Source organism: Monodelphis domestica, chromosome 3, assembly GCF_027887165.1.
Source record: "Monodelphis domestica isolate mMonDom1 chromosome 3, mMonDom1.pri, whole genome shotgun sequence".
NCBI lineage: Eukaryota > Metazoa > Chordata > Mammalia > Didelphimorphia > Didelphidae > Monodelphis > Monodelphis domestica.
Window position 1 is genome coordinate 315,602,015 of NC_077229.1, and position 24,008 is coordinate 315,626,022.

The 24,008-nt window shown below is 37.3% G+C and overlaps 2 protein-coding genes across 5 annotated transcripts in view; one reads left to right on the forward strand and one right to left on the reverse strand.

The window, feature by feature from the left end:
* Positions 1 to 11,031, reverse strand: part of ARMC1 (armadillo repeat containing 1) — an 82,178-nt gene extending 71,147 nt beyond the window's left edge. Inside the window, exons 1-2 of the mRNA XM_001379158.4 lie at positions 10,698 to 11,031; positions 3,274 to 3,493 (exon numbers count right to left, since the gene is read on the reverse strand). Of these exons, the coding sequence (XP_001379195.1) occupies positions 3,274 to 3,450 (177 nt within the window). The 5' untranslated portion in view covers positions 3,451 to 3,493; positions 10,698 to 11,031. The remainder of the gene's footprint in view (positions 1 to 3,273; positions 3,494 to 10,697) is intronic.
* A 6,079-nt stretch (positions 11,032 to 17,110) lies between these two features.
* Positions 17,111 to 24,008, forward strand: part of MTFR1 (mitochondrial fission regulator 1) — a 55,896-nt gene continuing 48,998 nt past the window's right edge. The window contains exon 1 of one of the 4 annotated variants that reach the window (XM_007487054.3): positions 17,111 to 17,367. The gene's annotated coding sequence lies outside the window, so the exon portion shown is untranslated. Of the gene's footprint in view, positions 17,368 to 17,487; positions 17,724 to 24,008 lie in introns of those variants that run through there. The other 3 variants (XM_007487053.3, XM_056823984.1, XM_056823983.1) reach the window with 3 other exon arrangements.

Genomic DNA, 24,008 nt, shown 5'->3' on the forward strand with positions numbered 1-24,008 from the left:
AAATCTCAATCCCTGAGTAAATATCTTTTTAACTTCTATGTGGTGAATGTGTAATATGAATAAAGATGAATACTGAGATATGGTAGTTTCTAAGAAAAACACTGATGTGAACACCAGTTTTCAGGCAAGTTTTTCCATAGACCATTTTTTCTGGAAAGAAAAACTGACAAACTGGTTATTTAGACTTGGTTATTTAATGGATATGTTCTTAAAAATCAAGTGAGCCTGTTACTTCAAGGAAAACAATAGACAGTCTTAATAGCCAATAAAAAAAATTCAAGTTTTCAAGCAAAAATTAGAATTTTGGGAAACTTGTATTCCCACTCTGGACTTGACAGCTTCCCAATACTTAAAAGACTTTTCTAATGAAACTAGTAGTGTTAATAATGAATGTGATTTTTTTTTTAATTATCATATAATGAAATATGTGAACATATGGAATATCTGCATAACAGTGAACCAAATGACCAATGCATGTTACACAATCATGCATAGTTTTAAAAGATCCATTCAGTGCAAGACCAGACCAATGGATTTTCATGGAACAGAACACACACACAAAGTTTGTTGATATGATTCCAGATTCCTCATTGCTACTAATTCTTAAGAAACCACCACCTACTGAGTGGTCAAAGAATCTGAACACAAGTTTTAAAAACAAGAATTGTAAACCATTAACAATCATATCAAAAACTGCTCAAAATCACTAATAAAAGAAATTCAAATTGAAACAACTCTCACATTTTACCTCATAGCCATCAGATTGGAAAAGATGACAAAAGAGAGAAAGTGTTGGAAGGACTGTAGGAAGAGAAAAATATTATAAATAAAAACACCACTAAAAGCCACATGAACAAATTAGGCAATAATTATTATTAGCTCCAGAGGATAAATGTTATAATTTCTTAATAGAGAATGGCATAGATCTCCAAACAACTAATGTTGTATATACTGGCAGATTCACAGAATGTGTTGTTTAAAATTTACTTAATGTTGTCTTCATAACAAAGAAGCACAGAAGAGGGAGATTTCAGGAAGTATCTGTGGCTTAAAAAATAAAAGACAGGAGAGCAACTAGGTGGCTTAGTGGATTAAGAGTCAGGCCTAGTGGCAGGAGTTCAAATTGTCCTCAGACATAGATACATCTTAGCCATGTGACCCTAGACAAATCACTTAAATCACTTAAGCCCCATCGCCTAGTCCTTAGTGTTCTTCTGTCTTGAACCCAATACATGATACGATTCTAAGATGGAAGGTAAGGATTTAAAAAATAAAATAAAATAAAAAGCATCAATAAAAAGTTTCAGAGGCAGCAATTGATCTCTCACATGCAGACATTAATCCTAAGATTTCTCTCACTTCTTCAGCACCGTAAGTCTTTTTACATTGTCCCTTTCTATCTCATTGTTATGGTCAATGTCTAGTCTATTCTCTCATCCAAAAAAAGGTTCTAAATAGTAATACTCTCCTCCTTTTCTTTTCAACCTCAGCAAAGAAAAACTCAAAAGCACTTAATTATGTAAGCCTATGTCTATTAATAGCATCAATAGCTTGCCAATAGTACTGCATATTGCACCTTTGATTGTCAGATCTTCTTACTGTGAACTTTCAATAATTATTCATATTCTCTTGCTATGATAGAATTTTCTTTTAGAAGTCTTTTAAAAATAGAGAATTTAGAGTTAGTAATTTTTTTTAGAGATTTTTTCATAATTTGATCTAATATTTAAGAGGTATTCTGCATTAAAAGTAGGCACAGGTTCAAGTTCAGAGTCTGACACATAAAGACTATGTGATTAAGTGCCAAGAATCTGGTCACTGTCTGATATTATAAAAGACAGAAGGTGATAATCTGAATTGGTAAAGATTGGAATCTCCTCATTGTGGGCTTCCTACCCAGATGCAATCTCATGTCCAGTTTAAAAACACACACACACACACACACACACACACACCGTACACAATATTGTCTGTCTCTCTCAATTTCTTAGTGATCATCCATAAGAAACATCTCTCATGATCCATGGGAGTATCTTCTAATACGTAATACTTTTTTGTCTAGATTTGTGATTTCACCAGTGTCAGTAATACCTGGTAAAAACTGATGCAGACTAGCCAAATAACTCTAACTGAAAAATCTCAGAGGATTGAGGTCGGTGACTTGACCCTAGTCTCCTAGAAAGTGTGCATTAGAAGTAGGACTGGAACATTTTCAGACCAAAACTGCCTCTCTATCCACTAGGCCAGTGGTGGTGAACCTATGGTATGGGTAGCAAAGATAGCATGCAGAGAGCTCTCTGTAGGCATGCACAGTGAAAGTCATTACTAGAAAGGCAGAGGGACTTCAGTGGAGCTGTTCTCCTCCCCCTCTCCACTGTGCCTGATGACATTCTTTTTTCATATCACCTGCTCCCCCCTTACCCCCCCACCTAATAGCTCAGTGGGAATGCTCCCTCCCTCCCCTATCTAGGGTAAAGGTGAAGGGTAAGGTGGGTGGGCCAAGGTGTGGCACTTGGTCTCTGGGTGGGGCAGGCACAGCACTGGAAGTGAGCAGAAAGGGGCCTGACACTCCCTCTCTAAAAGGTTCACCATCACTGCACTAGGCTATGCTGCCTCAAAGATGGTACTTTAACTAGTCCTTTGTTTAAGTAAATAGAATTTTCTGTCATAGGCCAGAAAACAAATACATTAGTTACTAATTAATTAATAACCTCAGCCTAAGAAAGGTATAAATTTATAACTGGAGAGATATCTATTTTTTCTATCTTGATAGCGATAGCTATCATTCTAGGAAGTGATGTTATTTATTCCCAGCACAGAAGTCAGAAACAATCAAAAGTTCTAAACAAAAAAGTGGAATGAAAAAGGGGGACAATTATTCACCTCTAAGACATATAAATGATATGGGATTATTTTCCAACTACAATGAATGATGAGATCAATTATGCTCATAAATAGGAAAAAACATAGATCAATACCAAATACAAAGGACTTTTTATCTATAATATTCTACAAATAAAGTTAACTCAGAATGAATTTTAATGCTTTTTCAAGCAATTATTTCTCTTTCTTAGATCAAAACTAATGAAAATATAGAACAGATCACCTTAATAACAAAGAACTGAACTGAGCTGAAAAGATAAGCAAATGGGATTACAGGTCACTGATATACTACAGGGAAGAAACTCAAGAGGGCAAAACTAATAATACAAAGTCCATTGAAATGATGAAGCAGTTAACCTAAAAACTAGAGAGTGCTAAGGGATCACTTACTAGTAAAGCTGAGTGGACAACTGGAGGATTGGGGTGGTCCATAAACAAAATAAGGCCTGGCAGACATCCTTGATCCTGGACAATGGCTCGTCTATTTAGCGGATCTGCTGCAAGATCTCGAAGCTGATTGACCACAGATAGTGCATCAGGCTCTTCATTCATGGTAGCAGAACTCATCTTCTATGCCATATGAAGAAAATAGTCTTTTTTTTTTTAAGATCTGTTGAGAAAAATAGTTAAGTTAGCACCATAGAGTAGTGATTTAAATCTCCTTACAACATTAAAACCTTACAAAGTGAATAGATGAATTAAATTTACACAAAGAAAGGAAAACTGGGCTACCTAACATATATGCAGGACTCAGGAGGCACAAGTTTCCCCTATCCTCTGCCCTGCTCAGATCATATCTCTAGAATATTGTACATAGTTTTGAAAATCAGTTTTGGTGATAAACTGAATAAAGCAAAAAGTCAAGAATAGTAAGAATTCCATCATATAAGTATAAGTTGCAGGAATTGGGAATATTTTGGCTAGAAGACAGGATCACAGTATCATAGCTTTAAAAGTAGATAGGACCTGGGAGATCATCAAGTCAGATGCCCTCATTTCAATTTTCATCAAACATTTGAAGGACTGTCACAGTAAAGGGATTAAACTTGTTTTAAATGACCTTGACAGGCAGCAGTAAAAAAGAAAAGTAGAAGCTGCAGGAAATAAATTTGGCTTGATAGGACCTGGCAGATTTTGGTATAGCAGATTATTTTTCACGCAGAAGACCTGGTTTCTAGTTTTAGTCCTACAAACTATTAAACTATGTAAAAATAAATTTTAAAGCACTTATTCATAGTATAGTTATTTTGTTTTTATAAAGAAGTATTTGTTTAGAATATTGAAACTCATGTAGGTAGACTTCATGTAAAAATTTTCTTCACATCCAAGTTTTGAAAAAATCAACTTTCCTTCTGTAGATTACTTAAGTTCTTAGTTTTCAATGGATGTTCTACTTAGTGAAAAAGTATTCTGGGCCATTTGCTTATATTGGAATAACAACAAAAAAGAGATGTTAAAGATCGCATGACCTTGAAAAGCTGTCTCAATCTTTAAAAAGATTCTGTCTGATTCCAGGTCAAAGTCGACAAAGCTTATGCTAAATTGGCATAGCCTTGGAGAACCCAGGCTCACCTTTATACATAGAACAAGAATCATTGCTATACTAATTTATATTGATAAAACACAAATCATTGCTATACTAATTTATATTGATAAAACACATGGTATAGAAGGTAATAAGATGATATATAAAAATAATAACTAGTATTTGCACAGTGCACTAAGGTTTGCAATGCATTTCGTAAATGTTCTTCTCATCTGATAAAAACCTAGATTCCCTCCCCAAATGTACACAAGGTCATAAAGCACACACAAGGGCACACATTTTTATAGTCCTCACTTTTTGTTTATTCTACTTGTCAATATTGCAGTTTCAGGATGTCTGTCATACAATCTTAAACTGGAAGGGATCTACCTCAGAAGCCACCTAGACCAACTCATATCTGAAGAGAAATCTCTTCTACACTATATAAAACAAGTTGCATCTGCTGGAGTAACTCCACAAGTATCCTTGTGGATAACTTTAATGGCTAGTTAAGTAGGTTTTTTTTTAACAAAAACAACACACAAAAATTGTATAAATAGGGCACAAAACAGATAATTGCTGAATTGTTTTTCCCTTTGGTTGTGTTTATTATCAGCTAGTATGCACATTTCCCTATGTGGGTACTGAATTGCTCATGTGTTGTACATGTTTTTCATATGTACAAGAACTATTGGTAAAAAGGAGCCTCTAGAACACCTACTGCTGGTTTCCAAACAAGTGTCCCAACTCAGATCTCCATCTGAGAACCAGGCACACTATCAATTAACAGGACTTCCTGTATACTAAAAGACCTTGGTTTCTCATTAGTGCTCTTCCATCTAAGAGAAATTCTTAGGGGAAAAGTTCTTGTGTTTTATTCTATCTCCTCCCAGAATGCTCTTAAACCATAACTATTGGTTTCTACCACAGAACACCCATTTAGACAAGTACCCAAAGAAGATAAGACTTCTAAAAGAGTTTTTAACATAAAATAAAATAAAATGAGTATCTTTCCTTCAAGAGTTGGAGACAGAAGACTTATAAATATTCTAATGAAATGAAAATGTTTTTTGAAGAGTGTTCCTTTTAAACATAATGACTTACTCTGGCATCCCTAAAAGAGAATCTCAGATAAGGAAAACACCTCAGAAACAGATATTATACAGCTATCCACAAGGATAAAATGTCTACAAAAGGTATCTTAACTTTCTTCATGCCTGTCCTGGGAACAGTAATCACATCAATGCTAAATCCACTGTGCTAATGCCTTAGGACTTGGCACTCGCATTCCCAGACTCCTAGGCCAAAAACTCCTTCCCAATTCCACTTTCCAGTATTATATCCCCCTATTAAAATCTAAATTCTTAAAGGAAGAAAATACCAGTCAGATGGATAAAATTTTGATCATGATTAAATAGAGAAAGTTTACCAGAGATCACATTAGCAATTTTGATTATATGAAATTTAAAAGTTATGGTACAAATAAAACCAATGCAGCTAAAAGAGAAGTAAATGGGAAAATCTTGGCAGCAAGTTTCTCTGATAAAAGTCTAATGTCTAAGACATAGAGAATCAAGTCAAACTTTTAAGAATAAGAACCATTTTCCAGTTGATAATGGTCAAAAGATATGAACAGGCAGTTTTTAGAGGGAAAAATCCATGGTATCAATAGTCACATTTTTAAAAAATGCTCAAAATCACTAATAATTAAAGAAATGCAAATTAAAATTACTCTTGGAGTTTACACCTCAGATGAATTGGATTGACAAAGTTGACCAAAGGAAATGACAAATGCTGGAGAACTTTTTGGAAAACAGGCACATTAATGCACTGTTGGCATAACAATGAACTGGTCCAGTCAATCTAGAAAGTACATCCATAACATGTTAGGAAAATAACTTTCATGGATTATCCAAGTAGTTTGGTTTTTCATATAAATTACAGTAATTCTACATTAATCCCAAAAATAAATTTGTAAGTTAAAGAAGGTTTTTAAAAAAACCCTACATTTTTATATCTGAGATTTATTCTCTCCTTTCAACTATAAAATCCCCATGTTTCACTCTTCCAAATAAGTTTTTAAAACAATGGGTGTGTCTGAACAGTTTAAACTCTGGTATTTATCTATGATCTTTCCTCTTTTTCTTTAGGCAGTTCTCTAAAGAAAACTCAGTATCCCCAAAGAAATCAAAGACAAGAGGCAAAAAGGCTCTTTTTGTGATGGCAAAAAACTGGAAACTGAAAGCATGTCTTATCAGTTGAGGAAGGGCTAAACAAGTAGTGGTATAAGAAATGACAAGCAGAATGATCACAAAAAACCTGAACTTAAATGAATTGATGTAAAATGAAGTGAGCAAAACTAGGAGAACATTGTATATAGTAACAGCAATAATATATTATGATCAACTATGAATGACTTAAATGTTATCAGCAAAACAAGGATTCAAGCAAGACAAACTCATGACAATAAAGGCTAAAAATCACCATAGTAGAAACAGATGGAGCCTGAATGCAGATTGAAGCATATCATTTTTCACTTCATTTCCTTCATATATCTTTTTTTAGCATGAGTGATGTCTTCTTTCAAAACATGACAAACATGGAAATATATATTGTATGATGGCACATACTGTGACTAAACAAAGGACACAAACTCAGTATATAAAGTAGAATAGACTTCTGTGAAATATAATCAGTAGTATCATGTCCCATGGACCCAACTATCATCTCTATGCAGATTATGCGCAAGTCTATTTATCTAGTCTAATCCATCACCTGAATTCCAATTCTGAATCACCAACTACATACTGGAGACCCCCATGTGACTCAACACATTAGAAACAATGAATCCTAAATGAATTCCTCCTCTTGATATCCTTATTTTAACTAAGGGAATCACCATCCTTCCTGTCACCCACATCCACAATTTCAAAATCATTCTCTTCCCTCCTCATAGCCAACCAGTTGCCAAGTCCTAGTAATTCTATCTCCACAACATTTCATACATACATCCTCCATTTCATTTCATTCAGACAGAGGCAGTATGATAAAATGGAAAAAAGTTATATTAGGAGGTAGGGGATATGTGTTCTAACACTAGATATATAATTTATTAATCATTAACTATCACTTATTACCTTGTTAAAGTCACTTTATAACTTTTGAGCACTTGTGTCTTATTTATAAAATGACAAGTTGGAGGAAAATGATTTCTAGGTTCTTTCAGCTCTGAATATATATGATCCTGTGACCTTTCATTGCCTACTACATAAATTAATGTAAAAGCAACCTAATTGGTCTCCCTACGCTCTATATCTCTACTCTTTAATGCAATCTTTATACACTATCAAATTACCACTTCTAAAATATGGATCTGATTATGACACTACCTTACCTTGCTCAGAGATTGTCAGTAACTTCCTTCAGCTTCTAGGATAATACAAATCTCTGTGCCTAGCATTTAAAGCACTTCACCATATGGGTTCCACCTATGTATTTATAAATATTTCATTTTATTCCCCTTCATGTATACTATGTCCCTGCCAAACTAGCCAACTATCTTTTTGTCAAAAAGAACACTTTATTTCCTGCCTTGAGTCCTTATAAATTGTTCCCTATGATTCAATTTGATGCAATAATTATTTCCTAAAGTGCTTAATATATCAGGCACTATACCAGGTGCTAAAAAAAAAGACAAAAATGAAGTAGTCATCTTCAAGGAATTTACATTCTCCTGGGGTTGGAGGAAAAATACAACATGAATAATGATAAATAAATGCAAGATACCTATACATTATTGGGGGTTGGGGGGCACACTAATAACTAGGGAACATCATGAAGATCTGTTGTGAGAGGTGGAACTTCAATTGAGACTTAAAGAAAGCTATCGGTTAAAAGAAATAGAGATGAAGAAAGAACACTCTAGACATAGGTGAAAACCTGTGCAAAGTCATGGAGATCAAAGATGAAAGTGTTTTTTGCAAGTATAGCAATATTTTTTTTGGAACATAGCAAGTTGACAAGCTTGATTGGAATTTAAAGAGTACACAAAAGGGAATATTGCATAATTATCCCAGAAAGATAAGCTGAAATAAGACTGTAAAGAGCTTTATATACCAAACAGATGAGTTTGTATCTTATCCTAGAGATAATAGAGAAGCAGTGAAGCTTCTAAAAGCAGGAGAGGGAACTAGGGTGGAAGTGGCATAAACAGAAAGGAGATGAGCGATGATGTCAGGAAGAATTGACAAGACTTCCTCTATGCAGGAGTATTTGGGGTGCTTTTTGATAGCTTCTCTGGCTTTCTAAGGATTCTAGGTTGATGGCAGTGCGCACAAGTCAAAAATCTAAAAATAAAATATGAATAAACAAACTCATTGATATAAGCAGCTAAACTTAATGAAAAACATAACTAATTCTTGGAAATCTTTGGTGTTTAGAAAATAATGGCCCCAAGTTATATGCAATAACTAGCAGACATTAAATAATCCCTTGGTTTGGCTACTGTATGTGCATTAAAGCAACTTTCAAATATGCATTCACATTCAAAATGTATTCACATATTAATATATTCAAATGTACATGCAATTTATTGTATATAGAGGTGTGGGGGAGAGTAAAGAATTAAAGATGGCTTTCAAATTGTGAAATGGGAGGACTAGAAGAATGGTGATACCCAAAAATAGTAATAGAAATATCAGGAAAGTTTAAGGGGAAAATGAGTTTTGTTTTAGACCTGTTGACCTGAAATATCTACAAGGACACCCAGATAGAAGTGTTCAGAAAGCAGACTGAAGCTTAAGAGAGAGAGAAGAGAGCTGGATATATATGTATACCTTTGAGTTATCTGCAAAAAAATGGAGCAAAGGAGAAGAATAGAGAAAGATGGTCTCATAATCCCTAGTTTTCTTTCATATTAAATGCCATCTCCTACAATAAATCTTTTCTGATTTGTTATTGTTCTCCCTTTCCTCAAAGTACCATGTATTTAACTTATAGGTACATACCTTGTATCCATGAAGAAGCAAGAAGACAAAGGCCATTTCCTCTTTGACTTTACATACCCAGAATCTCTCATATTTGCACTGCCCATGTGTAGGGATAGGATATGAACCTGTGATTTCACTGGCATAGAGAATTCCCAGTGAGGAAATTCTCTTTACCAATGCAGCCTGGCAGTTTTTTCCAGTCTTATTCTCACTCAGAGAACCTATAAGTTAAATAACCTGCCCCGGTCACATAAGTACTGTGTCAGGAGCAGGACTTGAACCTTGTGGAGTCCTTCCTGGCACCAAGCCTTGCCCTTTATCCACTAGGCCATGCTGCTTCTACATAAGTCGATGCTTAATTGATATTTATTTAATTGAATTTTGAAGGTGGGACATTTTACATATATGTATATATTTACATATACATTAACCAAACATTTACATACATAACAAATATTTGCAAATATGCAGACATAAACAGAGAAAATTGGAGGTAACCTCAGAGGAAAGACATTAACAGGGTAAACCTACAGGGTAAAGAAAAAAGGGAACAGAGACTTTTAAAAGGTTTCTTGCAGAAGGCTAGATATGACCTGTCTTAAGGAAGCCAGAAGACAAAAGGAAAATCAATGCCAACACAGAAGGATAGCCAATGAAAAGGCAGAAGCAGATGAAGAATTGTGTGTAAGTGATGCACTATCCTCACGTCTCTACCTTTACATCCCTAATTTCCTTCATAGCTCAGCTTAAACACTACAGTAACATCCGGTCCTCCTTACCTCCTCCCCTAACTCCCACGTAACCCCCTGCTACTAGTATCTTTGTCTGCACACCACCCAGAAATTAACTTTGACTTACTTTGTACGCTTTTTTTCTTACTCATACGTGCCTCATTATAGGCCTTACAGAACATAAACTCCCTGAGGGCAGGGGCTGTTTCCCGTTTTTTGTCTTTGCACCCTAATAGCCCAGACACAGCCCCTAGCACCAAGCTGGGAGTAAATAAAAAAGTGCTGATTGATTACCAGAACCAGGGAAAGGAAGGGACATGTAAACGGTTTGGCAGGGGAATTGGACAAAGAAGCCAGAAAAACCCAATCTGGACACCGGGAAGAAAATCAGGGACCCGGACCGGTCCACAACGAAGGCCTAGCAGGAGCGGTCGTCCTGGCCGGACCCCGCCCCTCCCACATCCCCAGGCCCAGGGATTGTCGCGGCCTGGCTCACCAGCCGGCGATTTGCCCTCCGGCCGGCCCACTAACTCGTCTAGCTGCCAGGCGGCCTGGGACGTCCCAACGTACCGACGCTCCGCGGGTCAGCTTCACGCATCCAGGCCCCGCCACATCGCAAAGCCACACAGTCAGGAGTGTTCTAAGGCCCGCGGAGGCGACTCCGTTCACCTGCCCCAGCCGCCGCTACCGGAGGGAACCCACCCACCCTTGGCCCCCGGAAAAAGAGAACCAAAGATTTGGAGAGTTGGGGTCCACGGAGGAGGACCGAGCAGCGGACTCTAACCCTGTGACCCAGTCACCTCTGCCGTCTCCCCGCAATCATTGGCCCTAAGCTCGAGATCAATTTCCCCCAATAGCTGGAGTTCTTCTAGGGCTGCAATGGCCGTTGGCTACAGGGGAGAAAGAGTCGTGGCCTTGTGTAGATAGAGCCAATGGGAAGCCAGAAACCCTGGAATGGGCCTCGTGCTTCACCATCCGTCTAGACTCTGCCTATAGGAGAAATCTCGTGGAATTTGAGTCTTTAAAAAAAGAAAAAGAGACAGATTTCAGCCTTAGAACTACAGTTCCCAGAATTCAGTGTGTGTAAAGGACTCATTTGTAGTACAATACTCCTCGTTCAAGCTGTAGAAAACTACATTTCCCAGGAAGCAGTTGTTTCAGCCTTTGCTGACTTAATTAGACCAGGTACAATAATCATTCCAAGAACCTATAACTTTTTTTTCCTTTTCAATCTTTTTTTTCATCATGTCTGGCTCTTCATTAATCCGTTTGGTTTTTTCTTGGCAAAGATATTGGAGCATTTTGTTATTTCCTTCTCCAGTTTACAGATTTAGACACTGAGACAAACAGGGTAAAGTATCTTGCGCAGTCACACTGCTAGGAAGTGTCTGAGGGCAGATTTGAACTCATGAAAAATGTCTTTTCTGACTCCTGTCCTGAAACTCTAGCCACTGTGCCACTAGCTGGCCTCAATTATTATTAATCATCTTAATAATCGTCATCAAAAAGTATTTGGAGGGGGTAGGTTTTTTTAAAGAAACTATTACTGAGTTACCCAGATTAAATGTCCTTTAGTCAATTTAAGCATGTATGACTCCCTTTTTTTCTCTCCTTATAAAGAATCAAATTTTGTACAATGGAATTTCTCAATCTGAACAGTAATTTCACCGGGAAATTTTTCATATTCTGAATATTTCGTATATAATGGATTTTTACAGTCTGTTTCACCAATGAAAATATTATATGTATGTAATACTTGAAAGTTGTAAAATGTTTTCTATATCTATTCTCTTTTATAAATGTAAATGTGGAACCTGAGGCTTAATTTCAATTCAATTTTACACTGTCCTCCTCTCTTGAATGACTAGCCCCCTTATTATATCTCAAATTACACTCAACCAAGCCCTGGCTTTGGATCACTCCTACTGTCACCTTCTTTCCTACAAACTTGATGTTGAACTGTTGAATGAAGGTGGAGAAAATCACTCATTTTGATTGTGTCCACTACAGATTTACACTACATAACCTCAACTGGGTCCTCACTGTTGCTAAGAAATCCTACTATGCCTTACTCTTCAAGTGATTCCACTCTCCACAGCTGCACTTTCCAACCTCTTCATCCTTCCTAGAATTTTTCATGGCTCTTTCTCCCTTCCTCAGTCTAACTCTTCTCAGCTGAGCAGTTTTGCCTGTTTTACAGTAAAAATGATGTGCTCCCATTTCTTCACTCTTCCCCATTTCCTATCACTCAAATGCTTTCTGCCACTATTTCCCTCATTCCTTAATTACATTATGGTGAAAACTTATCACACCAATACAGTCTCCAAGTTGAATAATAGATTCATTGAGAGATGGCCAGTCTCACAATAAAGCCAGACTCTGGTCAAGATCAAGACAAGAGAACCAGAGCCTTAGGAAATAGCTTTTTTTATACTTGGGAATCTGATGACATCTTGTCCCAAACAACAGACTGAATACAGAATTTTTCACATGGATAGATCATACAAGTGCTGAATAAGCTATAAAGTATTAAAAATAATCACCATGGGTAGTAACTTTATGTCTATTATTATTACTAATGACCTTTCCAAAACCTTTTCAGTAAAGGGCTAGAATATCTAATATTTTGTTGTTGGTTTTGTTTTGTTTTGTTTTCCCACTGATGACTAGGAGTCAGCAGTTAGATGGATGACTTTTATGACTGACATTTGCACCTGAGATACATCTGTCTCTGAGAGTGGCCCTCTACCTCCTGTCTTATGATTTTGCACCAGGGTGTGATGGGCTTGGTTGAAACTTTTCATTTACAGACTTAAGGTCAAAATGTCAGCAAGATTTGATACCACCTTTAAACTTTAATTTTCTTAGCTACTGTTTATAATTCATATGAAGCAAACTATATTATCTGTGTTATAATTATAAAGGGTAATATTATTATATTCATAAAGTGGGGTAGGGAATTTCACACTCACAACATGATGAGATGACCTAACTTCTTAACATATCTAAACCCTCTACCTGCTCAAGTAATCTCATTCCATCCTTTCTCCTCTAAGAGAATTCCCCCTCTGCCATCCCTACTCTGTCACATTTTTCTTTTTACTTTTTTAAAAACTTACTTTCAGTATTAGAATTAATACTGTGTTGGTGCCAAGACAGAGGAGCAGTAAGTACTAGTTAAGTGATTTGCCCAAGGGGCTAAATTTGAACCTAGGACTTCCTTTCTCTAGTCCTGGCTCTCTATTCACCTAGCTGCTCTCTATGGTGTATTTTCAATCTATCTGCTGGATGCTTCCCTACTGCCTACACACATGTCAATATCTCCCTCATCCTCAAAAAAAAAATTCTTTAATTGATCCTACCATCCCCAGTAACTATTGTCCTATATATTTTCTGCCCTTGTTAGCTAAATTCCTCATCTAAAATAGAAGCTTCCACATTCCTTTCACTCTCTTCTAAACCTATTACAATCTGGCTTCTGAACTCATTTCACCAAAACTGATAATAATCCCATTAGTTGCCAAATCCAATGGCATTTTCTGAATTCTAATTCTCCTTGATTCTGATACAGTCTTTGACACTGTTGATCACTCTTTTCCCATTCTCTCTTCTCCCCAGGTTTTCAGGATGCCATTCTTCCCTGGTTCTCCTCCTACCTATCTAATCCTTCATTCTCTCTTTGTCTGCTTTGCTGAATCCTCTTCTAGATCATGCCCTCTAATCACAGGTGTCCCTCCAGGTTGTCTTGGGCTTCTTTTCTTCTCCCTCTATACTACTTCACTGGATAATTTCATCCTCTTTCTGATTTAATTATCATCTCAATGCTGACAATCCCCATATCTATCCTGACCCAATCTCTCTGCTGACCTAATTGCATTTCCAACTGCCTTTTATCACAAAGTGGATGTCCCATAAGATATCTTAAACCTACTATGTTCAAAATAAAACTCATTTTTCCCCCTCTAAACTCCTCCCACCCAGTAATTTCCCTAATCCAGTTAAGGACAACAGTATTTTCCCATCCCTCATACTCACAATCTATGAATCATCCTGGATTCCTCACTATTTTTCTCAATGTCTAATCTGTTGCCAAGGTATGTAGATGTCATCTTTGCAACATCCCTTACAATATGCTCCTTTCTCTCTGGCATGCCACCACTCTAGTGCAGGTCCTTATCACCACACACCTGAATTATTTCAATTGCCTGATAGTGGGCTACCAGTCTCAACTCTCTTCCTATTCCAATCTATCCTTGATTTGGTCATTTACTGTAGTTTTCCTAAAGCATAAGTCTGACCATGTCACCATCTACTCAATAAATTCCAGTGGCTTCCTTTTGCTCCATTTGACATTCAAAGCCCTTTGAAATATAGCCCCCCACCTACCTGTCCAGTCTTCTTACATTGTATGTCTTGATACATATTCTTCAATCCAGTGATACTGGCCTCCTGGCTTTTACACAAACAAGATATTCCATCCCTCAGTTCTGGGAATTTTCTCTGGCTGTCCCCTATACCTGGAGAGCTCTTGTTCTGACTATTGACTTCTCTGGCTTCTGTTAAGTCCCAACTAAAATTCAAATTCCCTCAGGAAGCTTTTCCTAATCACTCTTAATTCCAGTGCCTTCCTTCTGTTATTTCTTATTTATCCTGTATGGAACTTACTTGGTATATTTTTTTGTGTTGTCTCCTTCATTAGACTATAAGGTCTTTGAGAGCAAGGTCTAGCTTTTGCCTTCTTTTGTATTCCTACTCCCTGGCATGTAAGAGAATATAATAGTTGAGTGTTTGAGTATTGCTTGAATTAAGGAATCACTTAATCATACAAATGCCTGAAACAGTATTCAAGGGTAAGTCTGGCGTGATTGAAAGTACAGTTGTCTTTCTTCCAGGCTTTACCTCTTTCCTTCCACTTTTCTACTTTTCAAATAATCTTACACATAGTTGTAAGCTAATGTTTCCCTACCAAAAACTGTACTGAAAAGATTCTCTCTTCAGTCTTTGACTATCTAAATTTTACAAACTAATTTTTAAAGCAACAATTATTGGTCTCATCTGAATAAATTCCTAAGAACTGTTTTGTTGTATTGTTCTCTCCCAAAGAAGACTAGAATATAACCCAAGGAGTTAGAAATGTACTTTGGTCCCCTGCTAAAACAGCAACTTAGTCCACTATAACTGGAAAACCAAGAAGGAAAAAGTAATGGTCCAATGAGAAAAGCTCAACAAATGTTTTGCATTTGTATTTGTATTTTTTTTTGCTTGATCTTTTTATAGCCTGGATCTTCCTTACTCTATGGACAATATTTTTTTACACAGCCCCAGGAACATAATATGAAGTTGTTGGGTGGGAGTATATCCTTTAGCAAGGGCCAGAGGGTATACCCAGCTCTACAGGAAGTACTCCTTATTCACCTCCATACCTTTATTATTATTATTGTCAAATGAATTGAAATAGCATTAGTTCTTGTCCTGAGACTTTGTTCCCCAGCTGCCCATTTCCTTCACGGGTTCTCAAGTCTTTTCAAGAAATAAATAGGAGCTAGATGAAGTCAATTAGTATGAATAGAAAGTAGTAAATAGCAACTCTTCAGACTCTTTTGTACCCTGCTTTATCTGAAATTTAAAATTTTTTAAATTTAACTTGGTAGATTTGTATTGAATAGTTTTTTCTCCTCAAGACCACGAGAGGGAGCAGTTGTAAATGGACAGAGAAAATAACAGAAGTCTTCCTCCCCAATTTGTCATTGGAGAAGAGGCAGCTTCAGTGTAATGAGAGTCAGAAAATCAGGTGCTTCATTAGTACTTATAATTCAGATCAAATAGATCTCTAAAGTGTTAAAAGTAAATGATTAGCTGTAGTAAACTGTAGAAAGGCAAATATAAGTAGACCAAAGGGTACTGGTCCACTTACCTTAAAAAGGTCTCCAATTCATGTTACTAAATAACTTTTAGCAAATTTTAAATTATTTACAAATTTGTTTTTAAAGTAAAATATTTCTCTTTACCTATGCTAACTTGAATTCCTTTTACAAAGATAGTTTCTTTCTTTTTTTTTGACTAGTGAATACTTACCATTTATTGAGCACTCAGAATCTAAAGTACAATTTTGCTTCTGTTGTGAGTGTAGTCCTAATTTATCTAGCTCTGGTTTTTCATATCTTTTGAAAGAAAGAGATGAAAGCATAAAGATATTGAATTTCTGTCACAAAAGGTAATTACCAGTTGCTTAAATGCCTGTTGACAAGCAACCAGTTAAAAACTGGTCCTGCAAGCTTTCTCCTTCCAATTCAAAGTTGAATGAACTTTAGTGAAGTCACACTGAGCTCACAATGAGTATCACCTCATTCACCAGTCTGTCTTTTTTATCCTCCTCCATATATGGCATCCCTATGGGCATCACTACAAACTTCCCCTTGTTAGTGTTACTCTGTAATTAGTATCATTGTCGAAGTGTATGCCACACTGCCTTCAGAATGTCAGTGGTTACCCCACAGATAAGAAAAGAGGATGAATCCAATCAGAAAGAGGACTATTAAAAGTGTACAAGAATACAGAGTAAGATCCAAAAGAGACTGCTGCTGTCTTCAAACCACAATTCAAAACACATATATATATGTGTGTGTGGTTTGAATTGTGGTTATATATGTGTGTGTGTGTGTGTGTGAGGTGTGCTATCTGCTTAGCTACAACATAGCATAAGCCAATAGGTCCAAAGTCCACAGTGCGTGTCATCTGAAAAGGCTTCCCACGTATAATCTGAAAAAATGCTTAGAATTGATCTTTCTCTGCATTGCATACCCAGGGTCACCCCTCAAAATATGGAGCTAGCTTCCTAGACTTCATTCAAAGAAACAAAAGGCCACACACAGACAGACGGCCCACAGAAACAAACATCAAGAGCAGGGACACAGCGCCACATTCCCGGCTCCATGACGCCTCCTGGCTCGCTCCCACACCCAAACACACACATGCGCAGAGCGAGCAGAGCACCCTTTCTCAGCTTCGGGCCCAACCAGGTGCCCGCCTGACCCCCTCCTAGGCTTCCCTCTCCGCCCTATGAGCCGCGCGGGTCTCGGGACCCGCCCCCTTCGTTAACGGAAGGCAGTCGATTGGGCGACGGAGGCCTGGGCACAACCGGCGCCGGGAGGGGATTGGCTATCTGCCGGTGACGCTCTTGGGAACTCCTAGCCCGTGTCCGAAGCCGGTGGAGGAGGCTCTGGCTGTTGCGGAGGGTCCGGTGAGCTGAGGGGGAGGAGGGGGTCCGGGAGAGGGTGGGAGCCGGGGAGAAACTCAAGGGGGCCCTTTTCCCAGGTGGGGAGGAGGGGGCTTCTGGATAATGGGAGTTTCGGGACAAGGAATGCTAGGAACGGGCGGGAGGGGGAGGTCGGAGCAGCGGAGCCGTAGTTTTCGGCCCGCTGGGCCCCGGAGAAGGCGGCAGCCCGTTCTGGGAGGAAAAAGGGGCCGGCTGAGTCGGGGAGGGCCTGCGGATGCAGAGCAAGGCGGACGGGAAGAAGCGGGCTACGCCTTCTGCCACCCCCACAGGCCTACAACGACACGTCGCTCTTGGGCTAAGTCACCCCCACGCGCGCCCGGGTACACTAACTAGCTCATGGCAACCCGTTGAGGGGGCGAGGAACCAGAGAGGCTGGGTTTCTTCTGGGGTCGCGCTTTCACTCAGCGGCCGCCTCGGTGGGTCGGGGCAGAAAAGCCTCCGGATCACGAAGGAATCAAAGGAAAGCTGCAAGAGCAAGAACGGGGCCGACCCCTCCGCCCCCCTTAGCTGCTCTACGGCAGGGGAGTGGGGGTTGGGGGTGGTGTTAGCCAAAGGCTTTTTTACCATAGCAAATGTGAATGTCACTACGTGTTAGGGCCCTGAGCTGCGGGCCTTGATGGTCAGGAAACATTTATTACGTGTCTCCTGCGAGCCAGGCGCTTTGCTGACGGAGAAAGGTCGAAAACATCCCCTGCCTTCGAGGGACTTAGTCTCTTAGGGGAGACAGCAGTCAAACAACTACTTACCTAACTAGCTTTATGCGGTATAGGCAGAATTGGAGATAATCGCAGAGGGAAAGCACTAGTATTCAGGGGGATCAAAGAGAAGGTCTGAGTTTATCTAGGATTTGAAGGAAGCCAGGAGGGGGAAGATTGTTGTTGTTTACGGTACCCACTGTGATCTATAGTCTTTTTTCAAACTGAAAAGTGTTTGTGATTCTTATATGATATTGTTTGCCGTCTCAGTGTGGGAGGGAGAGATTTAGAACTCAAAAATATTTTTATGTGAGTGTGAAAATAAAACGAAAAATGTTCAACTTAAAAATATATCTGTGATTTCATTGGCACGGATACTTAATGAGCAGGAGGGTAGCTATGGGTAGGAGATCTGGGTCTAGATTGAGTGGGGGAGAAGGGAGTGGAGCATTTATTTACTTCATTTCAATGTGTCAGGCATTGTGCTAAGGCCTTTATAGATTCTCATTTGATCCTGACAATCCTTTGAGGTTAAAGGTTGTTGTGACTACTGTTTTACAGTAGAGGGAAGTGAAACACATTCAATAACTGTGTCTGAGGCTGGATTTGAACTCGGGTCCTCCTGACTCCCAAGTTCATTAGGCTCTATCCAGTGGACCGCCTTGTTGCTTCTGAGCTCAACTTCAACACAAAATGGAGATAGTAAATAGTCCCCTACCTAGCAAGATTATTTGTGGACCAAATTTCTAAAGTATCCCCCATAGTACCTAGTAAATGCTTATTACTTTCCTACCCCACCCATCCAGGTAAGATATCCTCTATATCCTAATGTCCTAATTTGTATGTGTGTGTGTGTGTGTCTTGGACCCCTTTAATGAATAATGTTCTTCAATGCATACATAGGATTACAAATTAAACCAATTATATTGAAATATAGTTATGCCAAAAATGTTTTTAAACAAATTCATGGTTAAGAACCTTTGCCTCAATAGATAGAGCCTAGATCTTGAGCAGGAAGGAACCCTTTCAGATCCTGTTGGTCTACCCCAACAAATGAGATAACTGAATGCAGAGAGGTAGTAGGTAGCAAAACACATTGCAGAATGACTCCAAATTCATTTTTCTTTCCACTGCACAATACTTGTCTGTACCTGGGGAAAAAAATTAATCCTAATGGCTATCCCTTTGGAAATTAGGCAGCACTTAGCCAGACTGATCCTCAAAAGAAGTATTGGGAGTCTGAGCCTCTTCAGAGATCTTTTCCATGTTAAGATGGATCTTCAGGGTCCACACTTCACTTTGAGGCATAAGAGTTAGATTGTAGCAGAGAATAATTGGTTATCCACATTTTTTCTAGATTTTATTTAATTTTACTTCCTTTATACTACAAAAAAGACTAGTCCAGTTTCTATTCTACAAATTTGACAATCCAATCCCAGTCCAGCTTTATAACCTCAGGAGGTAGAAATAGTAAATGTCATTTTTCTGATTAGGTTTAAATTTGAATCAGATGAATATAGATTACTTCTAAACTACATAACCTTGAATTTGCTCATTTCTAAAATAGAATTAGTACTCTCCTTGCTTCATACAGCACTTGTGGGGAAAGTTTTATAAATTAAAGTACTATAAAATGTAAAGTAGTATTAATCTGAAGTACAGACCCTATGATGAAACAACAGTACTTAATTTCAAAACAACAAAACAACCCCCTACCTTCTTTCTTAGAATCAATATGAAGTATTGGTTCCAAAGCATAAGAGTAGTAGAGCTAGGCAATGAGAGTAAAGTTACTTGCCCAGGATCACAGAGCTAGGAAATATTTAAGGCTAAAATTGAACCCAGGACCTCCTTCCTGCCTTTAGGCCTGGCTTTCTATCCACTGAACCATCTAGCTGCCCCAATATCACTTGCTTTAAGTAAACCAGAGATAATTGTTAAGAGTTTGAGCCATAGGAAAAAAAGAATGTGGGATAAAAAGCAGCTTTAGTTAGGAGTTGCATTTGTATATGTTATGTTTTGAAAGTTTCTTTTAAAATGGTTTAAAATATTTAATGTTTAAAATATTTAAAGACTTATAACTTTTAAATGAAGACCCAAATTGTTTAATAACTATATCAGACATTTTAAAATGTTTTATTTCTATATTATGGCTAGTTATGTAGTAAGAAGGAAAGAATGCTGCCTTTTGAAGCAGAGCAATGGTTTCTAACTGGCTGGCCAGGAACTAGCTGTGTGACATTGGACCAAACTCTCAATTTTAGTTTTCTCAGGGGTAAAATGGAAATACACATCCTGACTACATAGGAGAGATGTGAAAATAGAATGAGAATACTATATTAAAAAACACTTTATAGGGGGCAGCTGAGTAGCTCAGTGGGCTGAGAGCCAAGGCTAGGGATGGGAGATCCTAGGTTCAGATCTGGCCTCAGATACTTCCTAACTGTGGGACCCTGGGCAAGTCACTTAACCCTCATTCCCCAGTCCTTACCACTCTAATGCTTTGGAACCAATACATAATATTGATTCTAAAGAGGAAGGTAAGGGTTTAAAAAAATACACTTTAGAAAATGAAGTGTTATTCAAATATAGGATATTATTAAAGGGGAAAGGAACACTAAGACTTTGTTATGGGTGCAATAAGAATGTTTTAAATTAAGAAAATTTGTATTATGGAATAGTGTCATGATTAAATTGGGGAAAAAGATAAGATGTTATTGTTGAGAGACTTCTTTGCCAGATTGAGTTTGGACTTTATAAGTAATTGAAGACTGTTTATTGATTGACTGAATATTTTGGGTGAAAGAAGTACCTCACATTAAAAAAAATGTTATTACCACATGTAGCACTCTGTTCTCTTGGTTAGTCATATGCCTCGGAGTATTATCAACTCTTTCCATTGCCCTTTAAAACTTTGCAGATGGCAAATTTAAGGCTTTTAAAAACCGTTTATTTTACCCTTAAGCTTTTTGAGTTAGTAGCTGTAGTTAACCACTCCAGAAAATGTTTCTCTGATTGGCTGTAGAATGAGCAGAACAATATCCTAACTAGAACAACTCTTGGCCTTATTTTCAGAATATACTGATCCAGAGGGCTAACCAAAATAAATTCAGGCTTATCACCAAGATGTCTTACTGAAGTTTGTTGCTATGGTTATTCAGTCTTTATATAGTATTAATTTTAACATCTATGTTATGCCTAATATAGAATTTAGAATTGGAATGGAACTTTAATCCAGTTTAGTCCAGACCCCTCATTTTACAAGTGAGAAAATTGAAGCCCAGTAGAACTCTGTCTCATCAAAGATCACATAGCAAATTAATAGCCAAAATAAAACGAATCCAGGTCTCCTTGCTCTTGATTATTTTATTAAGTTCTTTTTTTAATTCATTTATACGCTATTGAAAATCAGTTCCAATTACATGCAAATTTGTTATAAAAACTTTCTAAAATATAGTTAAAAGATACAAAATTAGACAACTAGTTGTATGTACATTTAATTTTTTTTTTATGATCAATTATTGCCAAGAAAAGCAACTTTTATGTTCACTAAGTATAGGGAGTTATAAGCTGGAGTTATACAGCTTCTCAAAAACTCCTTCATAGTTAATTATCATTCCCTTAGTGGCATGAGCATTACAACCCCCACCCCTTGATCTTTTAGTATAGCTTCCACTTTGTTATTTTAAACATACATTTGAAATAATTATTTTGTCATTTTTGCAAGTAACTCCTTTAACTTAAAAATTTAGTGGACCTTACATAAAGGGGGGGGGGGTGCCCTAAAAAGAAACTCCTCAGATTTAGATTGCTAAAATTAATTAATCTTAACACTTGGGAATGGAAGAATCCCTGGATTGTTCATTAGTATAGTGATTGTAAGCTTTCTTAGAGAGAAAAAAATATAGCTATATAGTCATCAAGAGCAGCATTTTCCAGAAAGTGATTCTTTTTTTCAATCTCATCATCTATGTGTTCTCTCTCCTCTGGTTTTCATTAAGCCTTCTTTGCAGTTTCTCTTTGTGTGGGGAAAGATGGAGTTTAGGTTAGGGACTGATTTTTATCAGGGTGGTAGCAGGAAGAGATTAGAAACAATTGATTATCTCTTTATGCCCTTTCTAATTTTAAATTTGTGATTCAATTATTTTGAATTTTGAATTTTGAATTCAATTAGCTATATTATAGCTAATTAAAATGTACCCAAAGGTTGATAAAGAGTGAATGAATCATCATAAGATGCCAGTGTTTACATGTATTTCTTTAATCTTCCAATTTAATGTCTCTGAAATGTTTTGGGCTGTACAATTACTCCTAAGCTCTTAAACCTCTGTGAATTTGTGAAGAAAGTACTGAATTGAGAGATTAGTTAGCCTGCATCTTTCTTCATCTATAAAATGCGATATAACTATCTTAGCATAAATGTCCTAGAAAAAGGTAGGCCCTCAAGAACCTTACCATGTTCTGCAGTTATATCATTAAATGTTTTTTGTCATTATATCAGTTTGATTATAATTCATTTTGATCAAACTCTTGTGATGATTGATAACTTTGCAATTGTTTGTCATAGCATTTTTAACATTCCAGAAAGGTTGATTTCCTTGAGCTCCTTATGAAAAAAGAACTCACAAATCCCAAATGTTTTCTCTAATTATGCTGATGTGATTGAAACCCATTCTTGCCTTCAGGGCCATCTTGTTCAATTATGTTCTGTGTCCTCCCATGTAAAGTGTTCCCCAAAGAGTCTACCCTACTGGAAGCTTTCTTCAGTGTCTCCTGACGCCCTGAGAACACCAGTAGAGCATTTAGGTTGTCATTTCTCACTCTTGATTCTTGACCTGTCGTTTCTCTTGATTCTTGACCAACCCCTCTTTTACAATCACATTTTTCAAATGATATCTTTTAATTCCATTCTTCAAAGATCTTTATTTGACATATGTTGAATCCCAGTCACATCCTCCATAAATTGATGTTCATTTAAACATTTATTAAGTACTTACTATGTGCCAAACATTGGTTTTTTGAATGGGGAGAAAGAATATGTATTCTCACAATTCTCTCCTAAAATTTTCCTGCCTTTTGCCAGCTTTACCTTCACCCGTTCACCAAGATTATCCCAGGAACTACATAGTCTAGCTTACCAGTTCAAAAATCTTTAAATGATATTTTTAAGTTTTCATCCACTTGACATTGTTGAGGGGAATACAACTAATTCATATTTCATAATTCATATATTTTCAGGAGAGGGAAAAAAAAAAGCTATTCTAAGGAAATATCCTGTGATTCTATGAATTGTCTCCACCTTCCAACATAGTTACTTCCTTAAAGAGTTGTCAGAGACTCAAAGATTTAATTTTGACTTTCTCATATTCACACATTGACTGTTAAAGTGTGAACCTTGAGTTTTGCATTCAAATCTTCCTAATTCCCAGGCACCATTACAATAATTATTAATTAATATAATGTAAACATAATTATATGCTGCTTCTCAGATGCATTGTCATAGGAGGGAAAAACCTGTCTCCTTTAACAATAGTAAGTTGTGGTATATGATTGTGAGGGAATACAGCTCTAAGAAATGAACACACTAATTTTGGGAAAACAAGGAAAGACCAACATGAAATTATAAAGAGTATGAAAGGAACAGAACCAAGAGAACATTATATACAGCAATAGAAATATTTTTTGAAAAATGATTTGTGTGTGTGTACCTCCAAAAAAAGAACTGATAAATAGAAATGGGCAAGACAGTTATATATGTTTATTTTATTTTATTTTTTTTGGTCAAAAGATGACTTCTCTAATGGAGGGAAAGGAGGGTGGGAGTTGACCGGACATTTTAATGTAATAGATTTAAATTTAAAGAAGTAGCATACACCAAAATTATTACAAGTTTGGAGTCCAGTTAGAGGT